This window comes from Propithecus coquereli, unplaced genomic scaffold (assembly GCF_000956105.1).
Source record: "Propithecus coquereli isolate 6110/MARCELLA unplaced genomic scaffold, Pcoq_1.0 Scaffold122, whole genome shotgun sequence".
Taxonomy (NCBI): Eukaryota; Metazoa; Chordata; class Mammalia; order Primates; family Indriidae; genus Propithecus; species Propithecus coquereli.
The window spans coordinates 1,050,847-1,071,540 of record NW_012136303.1 but is presented as its reverse complement, the minus strand read 5'-3'; the positions used below and the strand labels follow the sequence as shown (position 1 = coordinate 1,071,540).

At 45.0% G+C, this 20,694-nt stretch overlaps 1 protein-coding gene across 7 annotated transcripts in view; it reads left to right on the top strand.

Annotated features, from left to right (window-relative positions):
• CEP250 (centrosomal protein 250kDa) overlaps positions 1–20,694 on the top strand; it is a 50,047-nt gene that overhangs the window by 4,310 nt on the left and 25,043 nt on the right. For 5 of the 7 annotated variants that reach the window (XM_012637724.1, XM_012637723.1, XM_012637725.1 and 2 more), the window contains exons 2-18: positions 4,399–4,687; positions 5,209–5,265; positions 6,396–6,478; positions 6,706–6,871; positions 7,947–8,053; positions 8,287–8,538; positions 10,039–10,135; positions 11,930–12,031; positions 12,545–12,703; positions 13,260–13,438; positions 13,767–13,949; positions 15,957–16,101; positions 17,228–17,374; positions 18,102–18,332; positions 19,464–19,657; positions 19,881–20,008; positions 20,215–20,384. In XM_012637724.1, coding sequence (XP_012493178.1) covers positions 4,502–4,687; positions 5,209–5,265; positions 6,396–6,478; positions 6,706–6,871; positions 7,947–8,053; positions 8,287–8,538; positions 10,039–10,135; positions 11,930–12,031; positions 12,545–12,703; positions 13,260–13,438; positions 13,767–13,949; positions 15,957–16,101; positions 17,228–17,374; positions 18,102–18,332; positions 19,464–19,657; positions 19,881–20,008; positions 20,215–20,384 — 2,586 coding nt within the window. In that variant the 5' untranslated portion in view covers positions 4,399–4,501. Of the gene's footprint in view, positions 1–4,398; positions 4,688–5,208; positions 5,305–6,395; positions 6,479–6,700; positions 6,872–7,946; positions 8,054–8,286; positions 8,539–10,038; positions 10,136–11,929; positions 12,032–12,544; positions 12,704–13,259; positions 13,439–13,766; positions 13,950–15,956; positions 16,102–17,227; positions 17,375–18,101; positions 18,333–19,463; positions 19,658–19,880; positions 20,009–20,214; positions 20,385–20,694 lie in introns of those variants that run through there. The other 2 variants (XM_012637729.1, XM_012637728.1) reach the window with 2 other exon arrangements.

Genomic DNA, 20,694 nt, shown 5'->3' with positions numbered 1-20,694 from the left:
GGAGGCTGAGGCAGAAGGATCGCTTGAGCCCAGGAGTTTGAGGTTGCTGTGAGCTAAGATGACGCCATGGCACTCTAGCCAGTTGTACTACTTTATTATGTTTTAATACAATTTCCAACTTGCCATTAATACATTGTATTATTATCTGATACTAGAACATAATCAATGTTCAATAAATTTTTGCTGGGTGAATGAATAAATAAATAAGAGAATGAATGAATGAATCTGCCTTTACAGAGATCAAAGATTACTATTTGGTTTTGATCCTCTGTTATTCCACTTACTCTTTAAGGGCATGTCTTTGTATTCTGAAACCAGTTTATTCCTTATAGTATTAAAATATGTTGTCTAGTTTGCTGATGGATTTTATGTCATTAAACTTTATAACACCGAGGCTGCCTTGATTCATTTAGCACCTACCACGTGTCAGATTCTCTGCTAAATGCTAGGAATAAGCCTCCTCTCCACATGAAGCTTAAATTTTAGAGGGGGAGAAAGTTAATAGATAAAAAAATAATAAAATAATAAGTGGAAAGTGCTTTGAAAGAAACAGAAGACTGTGATAGAAAATACAGGGTAAGTATTACTTTAGATAGCATGGTCAGGGAAGATCTAGTTGAGGAAGCACCATTTAAGCTGAGATCTGAAGGAGGGGAAGGTCATCAGCTAAACCAAGAGCTGGTGGAAAAGTGATCTAGGTAGAGAGCAGAGCACGTGTAAGGCAGAAAAGAGGCAGGAAAGAGCTTAATGTGTATAACATTTAGGTTGTTTTATTATTCTCCATTTTAAATATTGTTGCAGTGAACATTCTTGATTCTTGCACAGTCCCTTCTATGGGAGTATTTCCCTAGGATGGAAACCTACACCACTAATTCTTTGCATCTTTTTCTCTGATGCCTGGAGATGTTTTTTCTCCCTCTCTCCATAGTCTACCTTTTAGAATCAGTGTCTTTCCTAAAGCCCTTTATTCCCCACTTACTTTCTCTATTTCTCAAAGCAGCTATTGAGAACTTTTTGTGTTCTTAGAGGAGAAAGGTACAATATAGCTCTTAACAGGGTGTTTCCTTCTCAGGTTACCTTTGGCTGCGGGTTAACCAGAAGGCTTGCTGTCTCACTCTTGCTATCAACTCATCCATTTATCTATTCCCTCAACACTTATACTGAGCACCTATTTTGTACCAGGCCTTGTGCTGGGTGCTGGAGTCAGAGATGACCAAGTCACAGTCTCTACCCTAAAGCAGCTCACAGCCTCATGCAGTGCTTCCTTTCTAAAATGTGTTCCCCATGTATCAGAATCGCCTGGAATATTTGCTGGAATGCAGATTCCTGGGCTCCACTCCTGGTTTACTGATTCTCTAGGAGTGGAATCCAAGAGTCTTCAGTTAAGAAGTTCTCCACTTTTTTTTTTTTTTTGAGACAGAGTCTCACTCTGTCTCCCAGGCTAGAGTGTGGTGGCACAATCATAGCTCACTGCAGCCTCAAACTCCTGAGCTCAAGTGATCCTCCTGTCTCAGCCTCCTGAGTAGCTGGGATTACAGGTATGTGCCACCATGCCCTAATTTTTATTATTTTTTGTAAGAGACAGGGTCTTGCTATGTTACCCAGGCTGGTCTAAAACTCCTGGCCTCAAGTGATCCTTCTGCCTTGCCTTCCTAAAATGCTGGGATTACAGGTGTGAGCCACCACACCTGTCCTTGTATGGTATATTTGCTATAATTTCAAGTCATTTTTTTGAGATAAGTGGGACATATAAACAAAATATGAATAAAATGAAATTACTTCATCTCTGCAAGCCTCAGTTTACTTATCTGTAAAATAAGATTGCATGATGTACTAGTAGCCTTATCCTAAAAGAAGATTTAATGAGAATTCTTGGAACTGTGGCAGGACTGCTTACAGATATATTAGGTTGAACTACATGAAATTTCCGTTTTTGTAGGTAAAAAATAATGGTGAATATTAGCAATTTCATATGGTTCAACCTAATATATTGGGATAGGGATTCAAAGGAGGGTGAGGGGGCTTTTTTGGCCTCTGAAACTCCTACTATGTGCAAAAGCATGGCTCAACCCTCACAGTATTAGAGAAAAGGCTCCTTAGTTCCCTTGAAGCAGCTCAGATCTACTCTTATTGTCGGTAGAGGGTTGGCAGAAATCCTGAGGTAAAATAGCAGTTTCCTGGAAGGTCTGTGCCTCTAACCAGCAGAAAGGGATTGAGCTTCATAGAACTCAGCAGAGCCAACATTTTACAGAGTCGTGGTGAGTTGGTTACACAGTCTGGGTGGAAAGGAAGGGCAGAAAAGGAAGATGTTTGAGTGTAGGGGAAGGTTGTATTGCCCTGGTTCATAGGCTAGGAAGAGGCAGCCTGGTGTTTTGGTACCACTCTGTTCTTCCTACTTGGTGCACTTTTCTTACTGCCTAGCACAGGCTCTGCAAACTCAAGTATCTTCAGTTGCCCAGGAGGTAATATAAATTGGTAAGCTGGGTTCTCTTCTATAACTCTATTCAAGAAAAACAATAACACCATGGCAATGATAAATGACAACTGAAATCTGCTATCAGTGTGAGAGAGAGAATAGGCATTGGCGGGGGAGGCTGTGGTGAACTGGAAAGCACATGTCCTAGCTAAAGGGGGCAGGCACTATTCAACTGCAGCTGGTCCTTGCCTTGTGTGAATGTGGGTTAAGGGTCACTAGATGTTCTGGTTTTCCAAAGGAGCCAGAAATACAGATTTTTATTTGCGTTCTCTCAATGGTAAATGTTGACACTTAATTTGAATTCTTAAAAACCATCCTATGGTTGAAAAGAGCCAGCAGGCCACTGATTTGTAATCTCTGGCCCACGGTTTAGAACTTCCAGGAGTGAGGCCCACACACTTCTTCGTTATGCATTATTGACCACCTACTAATGATTAAAATGAATTAGACAACTCCTGCCTTTGAGACACTCATGGATTAGTAGAGAAAGTAGACAAATAGTGATGATAAAATACAATATAGACATTAAAACATATATTCTCTCTGTGTGTATAGCTATAAAAGTGATGAACTCTTCCTGGGTTCATTTGGGAGGATGTGATAGGAAATGGCATTTGAGCCAGGATGTAGGAAATCACCAGTTTGGTGCATTAAAAGGATCTGGGGCCCTTGCAGCTCCCACTGTATGTGCAAATGTCTGATTTGCATTTGCTGTATATATTATTTTCTTGATAGGTAGTTGGAAATATAGATATTCCTTAACTCTGCTAGTGGGAGTCTTAGGATTAATAAAATGAGAGAACTCTCCCCCCAGCCCAGGATATAGGATACTTGTGTGTTTTAGAGGCCTAAGAAACTCAGAGTTCACATAGCTCATTTTTGAACAAGGAAACTGAAAGGGAAGTAGCGTGCCTGAGGTCACAGAGCCCATTAGAGGCAGAGCTTGGACTAGTACCCAGAACTCTTCTTTACCACTATGCTTCCCCTTCTCTGGGTATCTCTGAAGGTCACTGTTAGGCTGGCCTCCCCTGACTGCGGGTGGCCCGTTGCCCCATTTTGGCCCAGCTCCTGGTGGGGGAGGAAAATTTGCCATCCTGCTGCAACTGGTTCCTTCTTCCTTCTGTTCTGTATCCCTTGCCTGAAATACCTGCCACTTCTTTTCTTTGTCAGAAAGTCAGACTACTTGTGTTCAAATCCTTGATCAATCAAATGCCAGCTGTGTGACCTGGACAAGTTACTTAGCCTTTCTAAGCCTCAGTTTTCTCATCTGTATTTATAAAGAGTTATAATAGTACCTATGGTGAAGTGTAAAGGGAAGGCATTGGAAGGTTTCAAGATTCTTGTGAAGATAAATATAATGCATTTCAAGGACTTGACAAAGTGACTGACCAAAGGAGCACTCAGCAAATATTAACTATGGTGATGGGGATCATGATGATTCACATAGTTCATAGCTGCCCCCCAAGCCGAGTTAAGTGCCCTTTGTGTTCCCACACTCTCCGGTGATGTCTGTATTATTGCACACACCACATTGTATTGTAATTGTGTCTGTTTCCCCTGCTAGATTCAGAACACTTTCAATGATTCATTCAACAGATGTTTATGGTTCACTGTGCCAGGCACTAGGGATGCAATGATAAAGCAGGAGCTCTTGGTTTAGTGCAGAGTTCCAGAAGGCACGCCAGGAAACACTAATTGTGTGAGCTTGTCTCATGGTCAGTTAAATTTGGGAAATGATGGCCATCGTAGTCCCCTCTTAGAGATCAAGGTCCATCTTATTTTAAAGGTTTTGAGGAGTCTTGTGGTAAAGGAACCTATTTACTTTGTCTAGCCCAGCTTTGTCAGACTTAATAAATATTTGCTGAATAAATTTGAGTCATTTAGACAGTCCTTTTCATTTTACTATGTGCTTTGGTCCCTAGCTCAAGAGGAGAGTGAAGTGGCATAGCAATGGTTAGAGGCCCTGCTGGGAGCAAACAGCCTCTGGCGGCATAGGGACCTGTGGACTTACTGTCTGGCACTCCCATGGAGACAGGAAGCCCTGGGTTGAACAACATGAAGCCCCAGTCGCTGCAGCTGGTACTAGAGGAGCAAGTGCTGGCACTACAGCAGCAGATGGCAGAGAACCAGGCAGCCTCCTGGCGGAAGCTGAAGAACTCCCAGGAGGCCCAACAGAGGCAAGCCACCCTCGTGAGGAAGCTGCAGGCCAAGGTGAGGCAGCTGCCCTTTTGGGAGGGGAAAAGAGAACCACCCTTACCCACCTCGGCACCTAGAGCTGGGTGCCGGGTGGGTAAGGGTTGTGGGAGGCAGAGCCATGTTAGGGGAATGGCCCACCTAGCTTGGTCAGACAGGTCCCAGACCCCCTAGCTTTCATACACAGCTTCTACTTTAATGCTCACAAGTACTCCATGAGGTGTGTATTGTATTTATTTTAAAGATGTTCATGAGGGTTAAATTAGTTGCCCAGGTTTGCTCACCTAATCTAGAGCTAACACCTGACCCTAAGTTTTCTAGGTCCTAAGCCCATAATCTTGCCTCTTCCATACAAGAGGCATATTGAAAGTATTATTTAAATGCCCAGATAGAAGCTGTAAGATGTTATGGCCTTTACCACACTATCACCACCCAGTTCCCCTGTTCACAGCAGGTTTGCCTGAGATGCTTGGGGCCTTTGGTTTGGGCTATTTTTGCCAGCTGTGTGCCTTGCCCGGGGCCTGCTCTGTTTGCCTCAGGTGTTGCAGTACCGGAGCTGGTGCCAAGAGCTGGAGAAGCGGCTGGAAGCCACTGGAGTGAGTGAGACTGAGTTCTATGCTCCCCCTGAGCCCTCGGTGAATATACTTGTTAGGTTTCATTTGCCAACCAAAGACCTAGCGGGACTGTCAGATTCCAACCCTTAGTTCTAAAGAGGAGGAAATGTAGCTTTGGGAGACTTAATTAGATTGGAAGGAATGTGGAATTAGAGGGAAGAGGTGCATTTTTCCTCCAGCAGGTGTCAGTGTTTATCTGTTTTATCCCTTTGTGGTGGAAGGTTATACTTGTGCTACTGTCTGGGTAGAACTGGCTTTGAAAAACCCATTTACTTTTGTTCTACATTTCCCTAAGAAAAGTTCTCTGAGAGGAAGGAAAGAACCAAAACTTACTGAGCACCTTCTATGTAAACCAGGCACTATTAGGCATTGTCATATACAGGTGGTCCCCAACTTATGCTTCAACTTAACGATTTTTCGACTTTGTGCTGGTACAGAAACTATACGCACTCAGTACACTCTTTGGGTTACAATGAGGATGTCTGGATAAACCCATCATTAAATTGAAAATATGATAAGTTGAAAACATGCTTTTGATATATGAAATGTTCAACTTAACGATGAGCTTATCGGGACATAACCCCATCATGAGTCAAGGAGCATCTGTAATTGTGTCATTTAATCTGCAAAGCAATTTTCTGAGGAGAATGACATCGCCTTCATTTTGTAGCTGAAGACACTGTAGCTCCAAGAAGTTAATTAACTTCCCAAGGTCCAAAAATTACTGTGGTAGAAGTAAAGGCCATTAGTCAAAGACGTATCTTATGCTTTTTTTTTTTTTTTTTTTTTTAAGCAAGCCTCCCACCTCAGCCTCCCAAAGTGCTAGGATTACAGGCATGAACTACCAGGCCTGGCCTTATTTTATGCTTCTTAAGTTGGAGATTCTTTTCACTACCAAAGGCCATCTTTCAGGAGAGGTCATTGGTTCACTTTTGGAGCAAGGGATGCAGTGGATTTACTTTCAGGATGCAGTGATTAAGAAAAGAAGCATATTGCTAACAAAAGGGAGAAAGAATAAAAAGAACGTGGCTGCTGTAGAAGGGAGCATCAGGGAATTGGTCTGAATGATATCCTCTTTGGAGATAAACAAGGTTTTTCTCTGTCTGGCACAGGGACCGATCCCTCAGAGGTGGGAAAGTGTGGAGGAGCCAAACCTGGAACATCTGCTAATCCGATTGGAGGAGGAGCAACAGAGGTGATGGACCCCAAAGTCTCTGACCTGGGTGATTGGTCAGTGGGTGGAGAAAGCCGATGGGAAACCTCGGTCCTGAGGGCTAACATGGATTAGAGCCATGGACTTCAGCCTTAGCCCTCTAATTCCCAGCAATGGAAAATTCTTATGGTTGCCATCTTATTCCCAAGAGGTCCAAGGGTTGGATCAGACCTTTATTTTGCACTTGATTTTACCCCTCCCCAGTGCAGGTGTGAGAGTCTAGCAGAGGTGAACACCCAGCTTCAACTGCACATGGAAAAAGCTGACGTGGTGAATAAAGCCCTTCGGGAAGATGTGGAAAAATTGACAGTGGACTGGAGCCGGGCCCGGGATGAACTAATGAGGAAGGAGAGCCAGTGGCGGATGGAGCAGGAGGTAGGAAAAACAGAGGGCTGGAACAGTGAGAAGAGGGCTGTGCACTCTGGACACTGCCCTGGTCAGTGCTAGAAGGGGTTAACTTTAGGACTTGGATGGAAACTGAGCAGTTGCTGTTAAAGTCTCTGACCATCCTTACCTGTCTACACTGGCAGCTTTGCCCTGCTCAGGCCTTCAGCTTAGTTCTCTTATTTCCTGCTTAGTCTAGGTTTTGCTGGCAGGTGGCATGACACTCATAGCAACTCTGTTCCTGCAAAAGTGACTAGCTTAGATTTTAGATGGATCTGAAAGCTTACTGAGTCCCTGATCTGGAGGTCTGCATATCTAGATGCTAAGGAGATAGAATAGATACTGAAATTGAATGGGGAAGAAAGACCAGTTTTGGGCCTGGCATGGTGGCTCATGCCTGTAATCCTAGCACTCTGGGAGGCCAAGGCAGGAGGATCGCTTGAGCTCAGGAGTTCGAGACCAGCCTGAGCAAGAGCGAGACCCTGTCTCTACTAAAAACAGAAAAATTAGCTGAGCATCATGGTGCATGCCTGTAGTCCCAGCTACTTGCAAGGCTGAGGCAGGAGGATCACTTGAGCCCAGGAGTTTGAGGTTTTGTGAGCTAGGCTGACGCAACAGCACTCTACTCAGGGGAATGAAGTGAGACTCTGTCTCAAAAAAAAAGAACAGTAGTTTTGGGTCCTGGGGTATTTTCAGGTAACAGCTAAAGGAAACAAATGTTTCTTGAGCCTTTGCTCTTTGCAGGTGATTTATATATTATATATTATATCATTTACTCCTCCTAATAAGTATATGGTACTACTTCCCATTTGTTAAGTAGCTACTGCGTATCCTTTTCTAATCTAGCCCAGAAGAAGGCCATGTACCGTCCTAGGCCCTTTGACCTCTTGACTCTCACTGCCAACTTTATTAAACTCTTTGGTATAACCTGAATAGACATTCATAAGCTATTTCCTGTAAATCCCTCTTTCCTTCCCGCCAGTAGTCAGGAGGAATCTAAGACTCTTGTGTTTGTCAAAAGATAGTCCTCTGTGCTTTGGTATGAACTGGGTTTCTGAACACACAGTTCTTCAAGGGCTACCTGAAAGGGGAGCATGGTCGCCTTCTCGGTCTATGGCGGGAGGTGGTCACCTTCCGACGCCACTTCCTGGAAATGAAGTCAGCGACTGACAGGTCAGTGTGGGGATAAGAAAGGAGGAGGTTTGCCCCTACCAATTCTGGACTTATGACAATGGGCTGCTGTAGAAGGGGTGATTGGTGGGGGGACTGGGGGGGGTGGGAGAGTTGGTATTGTTGGGGTCAGAAGATTTTTCCCAGACCTGCTCCTCAGGCTTCATTGGGCTTGATCTCCATGCTGCCTTCCCTGGTCCCTATTGGAATCTGCTCTTTTCCTTGCTTGTACTTAGAGATCTGACAGAGCTAAAGGCTGAGCACATGAGGCTTTCAGGGTCCCTGTTGACCTGTTGTCTGCGCTTGACCGTGGGAGCACAGTCTTGGGAATCCAATGGCTCTGGGAAAGTGGATGAGAGGGAGCCAGCCCAGCTGCTGCTGCTGCTAGCCAAGACCCAGGAGCTGGAGAAGGAAGCCCATGAGAAGAGCCAGGAGTTAATGCAGCTGAAGAGTCAGGGGGATCTGGAGAAGGCTGAACTTCAGGACCAGTAAGATGGCCTGGGGTCCCAGGAAGGGTTCACTGGGGAAAAGTTGACTCCCGTAGAGTGTTAGGAATAGGCAAGGGAGATTCCAAGAGTATTTCTACTATGGGAAGGCAAGGAGATATGCCAGAGGGAGTCTAGTTTGAAACCTGATGCCACAGTTGGGGCTTGTTGCTGATTGCCTTCAGACTCAGGCTCAGTTTCTCTCTTGTTGATTTATAGAGCTGGCTATGACTCCATCCTCTATCAACACCACACTACTTGTCATTCCCAGAGCAGCCGAGCTCTTCCATGCTTCCCTGCCTTTGTACATGCTGACCTTAGCCTGGAATGCCTCCCTCCCTTTTCTCTCTGCCTTATCCTTTAAGGCATAGTTGAAATGTCACCTTGTCTTTGAAGCCTTCTCTGACCTCAGTAGCCTACTAAGTTATTATGCCCCTGTGGTCTTTTTACCTGCTCGTTATAGCATTGATCTCATTGATTATTTAGATTCCTTTATTTATTTATCTATTTATTTTCTGGTTAGGATGTTTTAATTTTGGGATTATAGTAAAATAGTTTTTTAAAAAATGATGATAAGAGGGGCAGGAATGTAAGCCCCATTAAATCTCAAGGCAAAGTTCAGTTTATGCCTCATGACTAGGATTGTGTCTTCACCTATTGGTGGTATACATAAATTGCAGGACTATTTTGTTTTGTTTTTGCTTTTAAAGGCACTGAGAAACACAAAGAGACGATGTCTTAGTAGACATCTAAGACGATGTCTTAGATGTCTTAGTTTTGTGTCTCTAGTGTTTTGTATTTCACCTACTGTGTGGTAGACATTCAATAAATGTTTGTTGAATGATACAATAATTAAACGAATGACCATACAATGAATTAAGGCTCTTAGAGATAATAGAGAATAAAATTATTAAGACTTTCAAAAAACATGTAAACTCTTTGATGATATTCATTCAAGAAATATTTATTTATCCACCCATATAATACCAAGCACAAAGCTCCAAGATATAGTGTTAAGTGATAGAGATGTTTGGTGATTTCACTGGACATGAGATTAATACCAAGAAGGTTGACCATAATCTTCTCCGAATTGCCCCCCATTTTTAACTATCAGAGTCAGAATCTTGGGCTGGAGGGACCTTGGGACTATCCCATGTGGCAATTCTGATGTTCTTATTGGCTTCAGGGTGCTTGACTTCAAGATCAAGCGAGGCCTGGAAGGGCCTGGGCCAGGGCTTTCCTTCAGCTCTCGGGCCCCCAAACACGTGTTCCAGCCCTGAGATGTGGTAAATCCCTGCATGTGTCTGAGTGGCTTTTTGCTTCCCCCCCAGTTCAAGGCTATAGCATCATGTGGTACTCAGGGAGTGCAGAGGGGCTGGGGGTACCCAGGGGATTCTGGGGAGGCTGCAGTGGGAGTGTCTGTGTTGGGCTGGGGTGTGCTGCATAGTCGCTCTGTCCATATGCTTGGGCTGCCCAGGTGACAGTGCTATGTCTTCTCTTTAGGGTGACTGAGCTCTCTGCTCTGCTGACCCAGTCTCAGAAGCAAAATGAAGATTATGAAAAGATGGTAAAGGCTCTGAGAGAGACACTGGAGATCCTGGTACATGATTCTTTGTTCTGGAAAGGAGTTGAGAGTAGGCTTGTAGATTTCTTGTCCTTTATGGGCAGATAGTGCAGGATACCAGTTAAATGTATCTTGATGAAATAATCTAAAGGTAAAAAATAAATTTTGGCTGAATCTGAAATTAATTAACTCATTCATTCATTAAATAAATATTATTAATTGTCTACTATTCCTACTGTATTCCTAGGGAAACTGCAATGGCACATGTATGCAGTATGTCCTTATCAGAGAGAGGTGGCACATACATTAAGAAACACACTGGCAAATTAGTGAGTCACCAGGAAGTGGATTGTGGAGAGATTGAAAACCTAGTCATATGGGAAACAACTGAGGAGTAATGGCAATGTTTAGCCTGGAGAAAAAAGGGCTTGAGGCCTTTTGAAGACCCACGAAAATGTGGTTGCTTCCTTTGCATAACTGAAGGACTGACAATAGGAAGAAGAGGGTTGACTTGTTTAATGTTTTCTAGGGCAAAACCAATGTCAATGGCTAGAAGTTACAGGGTGGTAGAGTTTGTCTCCCAGCTAGAGCTGTTTAGTAGTTGAGCAGTCTGTCTTGTGAAGGAGTCAGGTTTTGGTCACTGGCTTAATAACTGCCAGGGATGTTACCCAAGGGATTCTCTAAGGTCGGATCTTAGAATCTCTGGCTTGATTCCATGTTTCCTTTCATCTCTACATATTTTCAGTTCCTGATTTTAGGCAGCTTCCGTCCCCCTATCCGTATGCACAGCCCCAATCTTCTCATCCAAGCTGCGATCAACTGGGAGCCAGACTTGTTTGTGCCTTCTTGATTCCTTTTTATTTAATATTAGGAATTTGCCAATTCCAATATCCACAGGGTTCAAATAATGTAAATGAGCAAAGCGGGTTCAGTTGTAAGAATTCTGGTTTTCCAGTGCTGTCAGATTTAGTTTTCAGTACTGCAGGGGACACCTGAGCTCAGTATAAAGGAAACCGTGAGGAGTGGTAGGGATTGTGGGGCCCTGAGGAATAAATGTCTCATCTAGAGGAGGCATCCAGTGTTCAACTTCAGTACATCGTTGCCCTGTACAAATGGGGGCTGGGTGTGGCCTATATGTTAACTTTTTGAGAGAAGCTAGAAAATTAATATTTTTATTTAAAATCTCTCAATTTATAAATACTGATTCAAATTTTGTATAGGCCAATTAAAACATAGCTGCAGGCTATGTCTTCAGGCTTTCACTAACACAAACATGATAGGAAGGAAGAAAGGAGATCTTGAGTCTTCAAGATTATTTCTGGCTGTGGGGCTAGAGGTTTCTCTGGTTTAGCCTTAGGTCTCAAGCATCAATCTACTGTGCAGAGACAGCAGCCATCCCGCATCCGGTAACAGCTCACATTTATTGAGCATTTGCCTCGTGTCAGGCACTATTGAGTAGTTTATTAATACATGCATTTTTTTTTTCATTTAAGCCTCAAAACAAACTTGTGGAGTAGTCACTGTTAATTATTCCTATTTTAAAGAGAAGGAAGTTCAAAGAAGCAGTTGCCTAAGGTTACCAAGCTAATAAGTGATAGATCAAGAATTCTAATCTAGGCAGTCTAATTTGGAACTTGTAATCACTTAATCTAAACTTTCAATCACCACATCTGATAGTCTTTAGACTCCTTGGATGACAATTAGCATTCATACGTGGTTAGGGAAAAAGTGGGGCTGACGGAATAGACAGAATGAGACTTGTTGGGGGTCTGGAATTATAAATTCTCTTTTGAGAGTTTGCTCTGAGGCTGTATTGTGTTCCCTGTTCAGGAGACAAATCATGCAGAATTAATGGAACATGAGGCATCTCTTAGTAGAAATGCCCAAGAGGAGAAGTTGTCTTTACAGCAGGTGATCAAGGATATAACCCAGGTACTGGAAAGCCTCCTATTCATGCCTTACTCCTCTCCCCAGGTGGCCGTGTCCTCTCAGTCATGCCTAGATTTCCAGTCTCTGAGGTGTTTGGGTTTAGGGTCTTATGGGGATGAGTTTTCTGAGTGTATTTGATGACTAGAACCCTAAGGGATTCATGTTTGAGCACTGTCTGGTGGGCCAGGCCCTCTTTCCTGTTGCCAGCTGTGTTCTCAGGCCAGAGGCTGGATTCTGGTCTTTGCTACCTCAATAGCCTCTTTGTCCTTCATTTCCTCATTTATTATCACCTCAGAGAATGCTTTATCCTTGTTGGTGCTCCTGGAATTGGATGACCAAAGGTGGGGAGTTGAAGGAACCAGCCTTTTTTGCTCTCAGATATGCCCCTTCTGCCCCCACCCTGGGAGAGGACCTGAGAAGGAAAGCATCAGATTTGTCCAGGCTGTAGTGTAAGTCCTCTGTATGGACTCTAGGCCTTGGTCAGTAGGGTGGTGACCCCACTGTGTTGGGTTTCAGGTCATGGTGGAAGAAGGGGACAATATGGCCCAAGGCTCTGGTCATGAGAGCTCTTTGGAATTGGACTCTAGTGGCTTCTCCCAGCTTAATTCCCAGGCCCCGGACAAGGCTGTTACTCTGGTGCGTTCAGTGCTGACTCAGAGACGCCAGGCTGTGCAGGTGAGAACCCCTAGCATTCCTCTTTAGCCATAAGGGGTGGATACCTAAACTTATTTGTGCTCCAAGTACCTCCCTAGCCTGGACTGCCCCATTCTCTTTGTTGACCAATCATGAGATATTTTGTCAATATCCCAAAGTGCCCATCGGAGTCTTTGTGTCTGCCCAACTGTACTTGTGGGTAACCAGCATATTCTTCGTGCTAGTGGCATGCTTCACTTTGCATGTAGTCTTTGCATAGCATTATGCAAAGATTGGGAACCAGAGCCCTGGGAGAGTATAGGTACGTGTTCCCCAACTCTGAGGGTCCCGAGTACACTTACCATCCCCTTATGCCACCGTACATTTGGAGATGATGAACCCTAAGACTCTAGAACCACAGAAGCCCAATAACCTCTGGTCCTCTGTCTTCTCAACCGATCACATCTCTATTTTCAGCTTATCCTTGTTGCATCAACCCCTAACCTCCTTGTCCAGCCCCTCTGTCAGGCTTCTGACATCTCTCCTTTGTCCTTTCCTTCTTTCTCACCATCTGGTTTCTGTTGCTTTCCTTCCACAGGACCTAAGGCAGCAGCTTTCAGGCTGCCAGGAGGCTGTGAGCTTCTTGCAGCAGCAGCATGATCAGTGGGAGGAAGAGGGTAAAGCCTTGAGACAGCGGCTGCAGACACTCACTGGGGAGCGGGACACTCTGGCAGGGCAGACTGTGGACCTCCAGGGAGAGGTGGACTCTCTCAGCAAGTGAGCAGATGGGCTGTCCCTCCACGCTTCCACGCCTGCTCTCAGTCGCCATCCAGCCATTTACCCACTCCCATCATGGTTTTGGTTGGCTGATCCTGCTTGTCCTGAGACCCAGGGCTGCTTTGCTTTGTGTTCTGCTTGTTTCTACTGAACGAGTTTTTGTGTTTGGGGTCTTTGTGGTTATAAAAAAATGGTTTCCCACTCAAAAGGAAAGATGGGATGTTGGAAAAGGAAACAGGCACCTCTCTTCTTTGACCCTGTGATGTCTGCTTCCAGCAAGGATTTTAGGTTCCATGATCTCTGCTCACCTCTGATCTCCTTCTTCTAGGGAGCGAGAGCTTCTGCAGAAGGCCAGGGAAGAGCTGCAGCAGCAACTGGAGGTGCTGGAGCAGGAGGCATGGCGCCTGCGAAGGGCAAACATGGAGCTTCAGCTGCAGGGGGACTCCGCTCAGGGTGAGAAGGAGGAGCAGCAGGAAGAGCTGCACCTGGCTGTCCGGGAAAGGGAGCGCCTGTAAGTGTAACCAGTCTCCTCCTCACTGGGTCTGGCCTTCCTTCAATTCCACACCCTCCCCACCCACCTCCCTTCTCTTGGAAAGTGGAGTACACAGAGGCCTGCCATATAGTGGGTTCAGATTAGCTTATTGCTCCTTCCTTTGCAGAAAGACAAATACAGAAAGTTTAAGAAAAGTCAAGAAAGACTTTGCTGAGCCCAACCCATAAGGAATGAGGCACTGTGGGGGATACAGAAATGAATAAAACACAGGTCCTCATCTCAGGGAGCCTACAGTCTAATAGAGAAGTTAGACGAGTACATAACTAACTATGACATGAGGATAGGTCCTTTGGGAGCACAAGAGTGACAGTTAATTATTGAGGATGAGGAAAATCTTTTTGGAGGAGGGGGTAGGCTTTGAGCTGGTTCTTAACCTGTTTTAATTGGTAGAGAGTGGGAGAAGGGCTAAAGAAGTAGACTGGCAAAGGAGACAGCAAGGTTCATGGCATGTTCAGGGCTAGCTAAAGGGTAAGGCTTACATGGGGTGGGAAATTAGCTGGTCAAGAAAGGGAAAACCAAAGTAAATGGACCTAGCTAATCAGTAAATTCCCCTGTATGAAGTCACAGAAGCAGCAAGGACTTTAGAGCTGGGCAAAAGCTTGGTTTGAATTATGGCTCTGCCACTTGGACAGGTTACTTTATTTGTAAAATGTGGTTCATGATACTTACCTTGAATGATCGTTGGGAAGATTAGAGCAGTGTTTTGGAAAATGCCAACATAGAGCCTAGCATATAGTAGGTCTCTAATAACTGGAAGCAGGTGTCAGGTGCAGTGGCTCATGCCTATAATCCCAGCATTTTGGGAGGCCGATGCAGGAGGATCGTTTGAGGCCAGGAGTTTGAGACCAGCCTGAGCAACATAGCGAAACGCTGTCTCTACAAAAAATTAAAAGGTTAGCCAGGCGTGGTGGCATGTGCCCGTAGTGCCTATAGTCCCAGCTACTTGGGAGGCTAAGGCAGTAGGCTCACTTCAGCCTAGGAGTTTGAGCTTGCAGTGAGCTATGATGGTGCCACTGCACTCTATCCTGGAAGACAGAGCAAGACTCTGTCTCAGATAAATAAATAAATAAATAACTGGGAGCAGTTATTTGGCATATTCATCTTTGGTGTATTTCCCTCCTCTCCTGTGCCCTACTTCCTGGCACATACCTCATAGGCATGAAGAGCAGAAACTTGAAGGACTGCCATGTGTGTCATGACTTGTGCTAGGGGGATTTGTACCAAGGGGAAGGGCAGAAAATCCACAGAGATAATTGTATATTTTTAAATTTAATTTATCTGAATTGATAATATATGATTCAAAAGTCAAAACTATTTAAAAAGATATACACAGAGAAGTCTCACTCCCACTTGTGTTTTTCTTCATCCCATTTCCCTTCCTCATATAGGTAACCATTATTTATTTATTTATTAATTTTTAGAGAAAAGGTCTTTCCCTGTCACCCACACTAGGGTGCAGTGGTATTATGATCATAGCTCATTGCAGCCTTGAACTCTTGGGCTCAGGTGATCCTTTCCAAGTAGTTGGGACTATAGGCACATGTCACCATGTCAGCTAATTTTTAAAAAATTTTTTGTAGAGATGGCGTCTTGCTATATTGCCCAAGCTAGTCTCAAACTCCTGGCCTCAAGCAGTCCTCCTGCCTTGGCCTCCCAAAGTGCTGGGATTACAGGCATGAGCCACTGTGCTTGGCCAATAGTAATTGATTTCTTGTTTATCTATCCAGTGCTTCTTCATGTAAATATAAGTATATATTCTTCCTTTCTTATATAAAAGGTAGTACATCATATATACTGTTCTATACCTTGCTTTTTTCATTTGATATGCCTTAGAGATCTTTCCTTATCAGTTTTTAGAGAGCTTCCTCATTCTTTTGCATAGCAAAGGTAATTATATTCCTGTTACCTTTTGGGGTATAGCCAGTCCCTAAGACTTCCTCTAGACCCCTCTCCTTCCCATCTTAGTCAGGAGACGCTGGTGGGCCTGGAAGCCAAGCAATCAGAATCACTCAGTGAACTGATCACTCTTCGGGAAGCCCTGGAGTCAAGTCGCCTAGACGGGGAGTTACTGAGGCAAGAGCAAACAGAAGTGACCGCAGCGCTGGCTAGGGTGCGTGGGCCTTCTCTCCTTACTTGCTGGGTGGGCGGCTTAAAATGGTGTGTTCCCAGGAAGAGCCATGCAGCCTGCCTCGTTCTTTACCCTTCAAGCCGTGACCCCTCATATTTCTTTCCTCAGTTACTAGTCTGCTTCTGGGTCTCCTGCCTCCCAAAATACCCTCCATATTGAAATTAGAAAGTTTTCCAAAGTATAAATTTTTATACTTCATATATTATGTCAGTCTCTTAAAACCATTTAATTGCTTTCTGGCTTTGTGGTGCCACATTTAAAGCCCTTTGCTGGGCGGGCGTGGTGGCTCACGCCTGTGATCCTAGCACTCTGGGAGGCTGAGGTGGGAGGATTGCTTGAGCTCAGGAGTTCGAGACCAGCTTGAGCAAGAGTGACACCTCATCTCTACAAAATTTATAAAACATTAGCCGGGCATGGTGACACATGCCTGTAGTCCCAGCCACTTGGGAGGCTGAGGCAGGAGGATTGCTTGAGCCCAGGAGTTTGTGGTTGTAGTGAGCTGTGATTGCGCCACTGCACTCTAGCTGGGGAGATAAAGCGAGACTCTGTCTCAAAAACAAAACAAAACAACAACAACAACAACAAAAGCCCTTTGCCATCTGCCCCAAACTGTGTTTCTAGCCTCTTCATTTCAAAACCCCATCCTAAGTCCTCATATCCTTTTCCCCTGCCACATAGCATTAATTGCATTCTCAGTTACACCATGTTCTTTCATGACCCTAATACTTTGCATATACTCTTCACTTTGCCTGGACTTCTTCTTTCCTCCCCCTTTAACTGCAAACTGTTCCTCATTTCTCAATACCCAACTTAATTGTCAATTCCTCTACCAATTTTTTTTGACTCTTTGAGTTCCCAGAGCACTTTGTGCTTACATTTTCTATGGTCTCATTACAATTGTAGTTGTTTATACATTCTTACATCCGTGCATTCATACTGTGAGCTCCTGTCTTACTCCTCAATAATGAATGAATGAAGGGAAAACTTGTTTAGAATGTAAGAGAGGGAATGGAGTGTTAACTGATCGCTATACAAAAAAAGCAGCAGGTGTTGGGAATGTGAACTGTTTACTGTTGCAGGAAAACTCTTTGGCACTCTTTGTTTTTAGGCAGAACAGTCAATTGCAGAGCTGTCGAGTTCTGAGAACAGCCTGAAGGCAGAGGTAGCTGATCTTCGGGCAGCAGCTGTCAAACTCAGTGCCTTAAATGAGGCTTTGGCCTTAGATAAAGTTGGTCTGAACCAGCAGCTTCTCCAGGTGAGCAAAGATTTCCCTGGTCCCCAGGATAGGGCTGGTCCCTGATTAAGCACAAGCCAGTGACAGATGAAGCTGATGCCCATGGCTGGGCAGAGTCCTTAATGGATCAGTGCAAGACAGATCAGCTTCCAAATGTAGTTCTGAAATGAGCAAAAGGAACATTTACAGTGCAGAGGAGAGAAAAGACTATACAGATTGGGCTTAGCCATTAGAAATATTCCCCTCCCACACCTACAGTAGACCTACTTTTGGGCATTAGGGTAAATCACCAGGGCTGGGAATGGGCCCGTCCTCTAGAAGGAAGACTAGGTTTTTAATCCTATTAGGTTAGATAATAGCAATCATGAGAAAAGGATCTGCTAAAGAGCCTAAGTCCCAAACACTCTTCTCTATAGGTTACAAATTTAACTTACAATTTTAATAAGGAACCTCCATGGTACCCCTGTTCCCTTCAGCCCCAGAAATGTTCTATGTTCCATTATTCTGAATTCTTTGAGAGCAGGATTTTGCCTTTTGTTTCTCTGTCCCCAGCATCCAGCCTGTCTAGTACCTGGCATGTAGGTACTAGATCATATGAATGGATTCTCATCCTCTCTTATAAACACTCCTATGTTCATCTTTGGAGAATAGATTCATATCTCACTTGTATTTCAGTCTCACACTTGATCCCTAAACTATAACCATTTGTCTTTGATTCCCTGTACTCCCTTCTCTTTTCGGCCAGTAGTTAGAGCAGGAGAACCAGTCTGTGTGCAGCAGAATGGAGGCAGCAGAGCAGGTGAGAAATGCTTTGCAGGTGGACCTGGCGGAGGCAGAGAGGAGCAGGGAAGCCCTGTGGGAAAAGAAAACTCACCTGGAGGCTCAGCTGCAGAAAGCGGAGGAGACTGGAGCAGAGCTACAGACAGCACTCAGGGGCTTCCAAGAAGAAAAAGAAGAAATTCAAGAGAAACTAAGCGAGGTGAGAAGACAAAACTGACACCATCATGTTAAGCTGTAATACATGCTCATTGTACAAAATTAAAACACTGCAGGAATGATTCAGGAAGTGAAAAAGTCTTACTTCCTAGAAATAACCAGTGTTACTAGTTCGCACAATATTATCCAATTTTTTTTTTTTTAAGACAGAGTCTCACTCTGTCGTCCTGGGTAGAGTGCAGTGGCATCATCCTAGCTCACAGCAAACTCACACTCCTGGGCTCAAGGGATCCTCCTGCCTCAGCCTCCCAGGTACCTGGGACTATGGGCGTGCACCACCATGTCTGGCTAGTTTTTCTGTTTTTAGTAGAGGTGGGATCTCGCTCTTGCTCAGGCTGGTTTCTAACTCCTGACCTCAAGCAATCCTCCCACCTTGGCCTCCCAGAGTGCTAGGATTACAGGTGTTGAGCCACCATGCCCGGCCCTCATCCAATTTTGTAAAACAATTTCAATAGGCTTCCTTTACTCATTCTCCACTACTTTATACCCCCTAGTTTGAATTAGATGCTTTTCCCATATGCTGTGTTTAGCACCTCATGCTTATTTCAACAACTATGCCCTTCATACTACAATTATCTATTTATATGTCCCCACCATTAGACCAGAAGCTCCTTGAAGGCAAGGCTCTGCCTTACTTGTTATTATTCCTCCATCTTTTATTAATAGCACAGTGCCTAATAGCAGCTCAGTAAATTTTTTCCTAAACCAATGAACCTGGCTCAAAGGTCATCCTTCTCCTCTACCAAACCTCTCATTGTCCTAATAATTACACATACTGTCCCTTCTCAGAGTCCCTTTGTTAGGACACTGATCACTTTTCTTCCTGGTATTATGGGTGTGTCTTCTCAAAACTAGAGCTCCTTAGGGGCAGATCCCCTGCTCTCCTTAGCATAGGGTCTTGCTCATAGGAGAATATTCTTCCTGAGCTGGGGGCTCTATGGGTTGATCAGGGAAAAAGATAAATGCCACTTGGTATTGAGTGGGCAATGATCAGGGTTCACAGAGCTGGGCTGGGACTCTCCAAAGAGCCAGTTACCAGTGGCCCTAACCTGGTGGTAACAGCCCTGGGGGGATCCTGCCTCTGTTCTATGTCTCACCAATTTCTTCCCCTTAGGCACGTCACCAGCAGGAGGCAGCCTCAGCTCAGCTGGAGCAGCTGCATCAGGAGGCCAAACGACAGGAAGAAGTGCTTGCCAGGGTAATCCAGGAGAAGGAGGCCCTGGTACGAGAGAGGGCAGCTCTAGAGGTGCGACTGCAGGCTGTGGAGCGAGACCGGCAGGACCTCACTGAACAACTACTGGGGCTCAGGTAGGGCCCAGACCCAGATCAGCCAAGCACAGGGAGAGCTTTGCTAGGCAAGGGGTAGCCAGGCTAAGCTCCCTGCCCTAAGTACCTGTGTTCTAAATGAGTTATAAATTTATAATTGCCCCCCTAACTTCTCCAGGTAGCCAGTACTTAGAACCCAACTCCTCTTGAGGAAGGGTAAGGGGCTTGATGGATAAGAACTTTTCCTGATTCCTCAACCTCACAGCTCAGCCAAGGAGCTACTGGAGAGCAGTCTGTTTGAGACCCAACAACAAAATTCTGTGATAGAGGTCATCAAGGGGCAGCTGGAGGTCCAGATTCAAACTGTCACTCAAGCTAAGGAAGTAATCCAAGGTGAGAACCCAACTGAGATGGGGCACACTCCTTATTGAAAGCCAGGGTGGCAGTGGGTGGCTATTAGAGGTCCTTCTCCAGCTAGTCTCAGGGCCTCTGAGATTGTAGTTGCTCATGAGGTGGGGCGGGGGGCGGGAGAAGAATATTATTAGGGAAAAGGAGTGGGGCTGAGGCCCAGTGGCCTGATCCTGTCCCTGGCATCTTAGGGGAAGTGAGGTGCCTGAAGCTGGAACTGGATGCTGAACGGAGCCATGCAGAACAGGAACGGGATACAGCAGCCAGACAGCTGGCCCAGGCTGAGCAAGAGGGACAGACTGCGCTGGAGCAACAGAAGGTGGCCCACGAGGAGGAGGTGAACCAGCTCCAGGAGAAATGGGTAGGTGGTCGATATGGCTGGGGGACGGGAGAGGCAGACATGGCCATCAGTGAGTGCTCCAGCTCGTGGTCCAGATATTGCTGCTTGTGAGAGTGAAATTTGGTCACCAAGGTACAAAATCCAGCTTCTTTTTTTTTTTTTTGAGATAGAGTCTCACTCTGTTGCCCGGGCTAGAGTGCCGTGGCATGGCATCAGCGTAGCTCACAACAACCTCAAACTCCTGGGCTCTAGCAATCCTACTGCCTCAGCCTCCCGGGTAGCTGGGACTACAGGCATGCGCCACCATGCCCGGCTTATTTTATATATATAT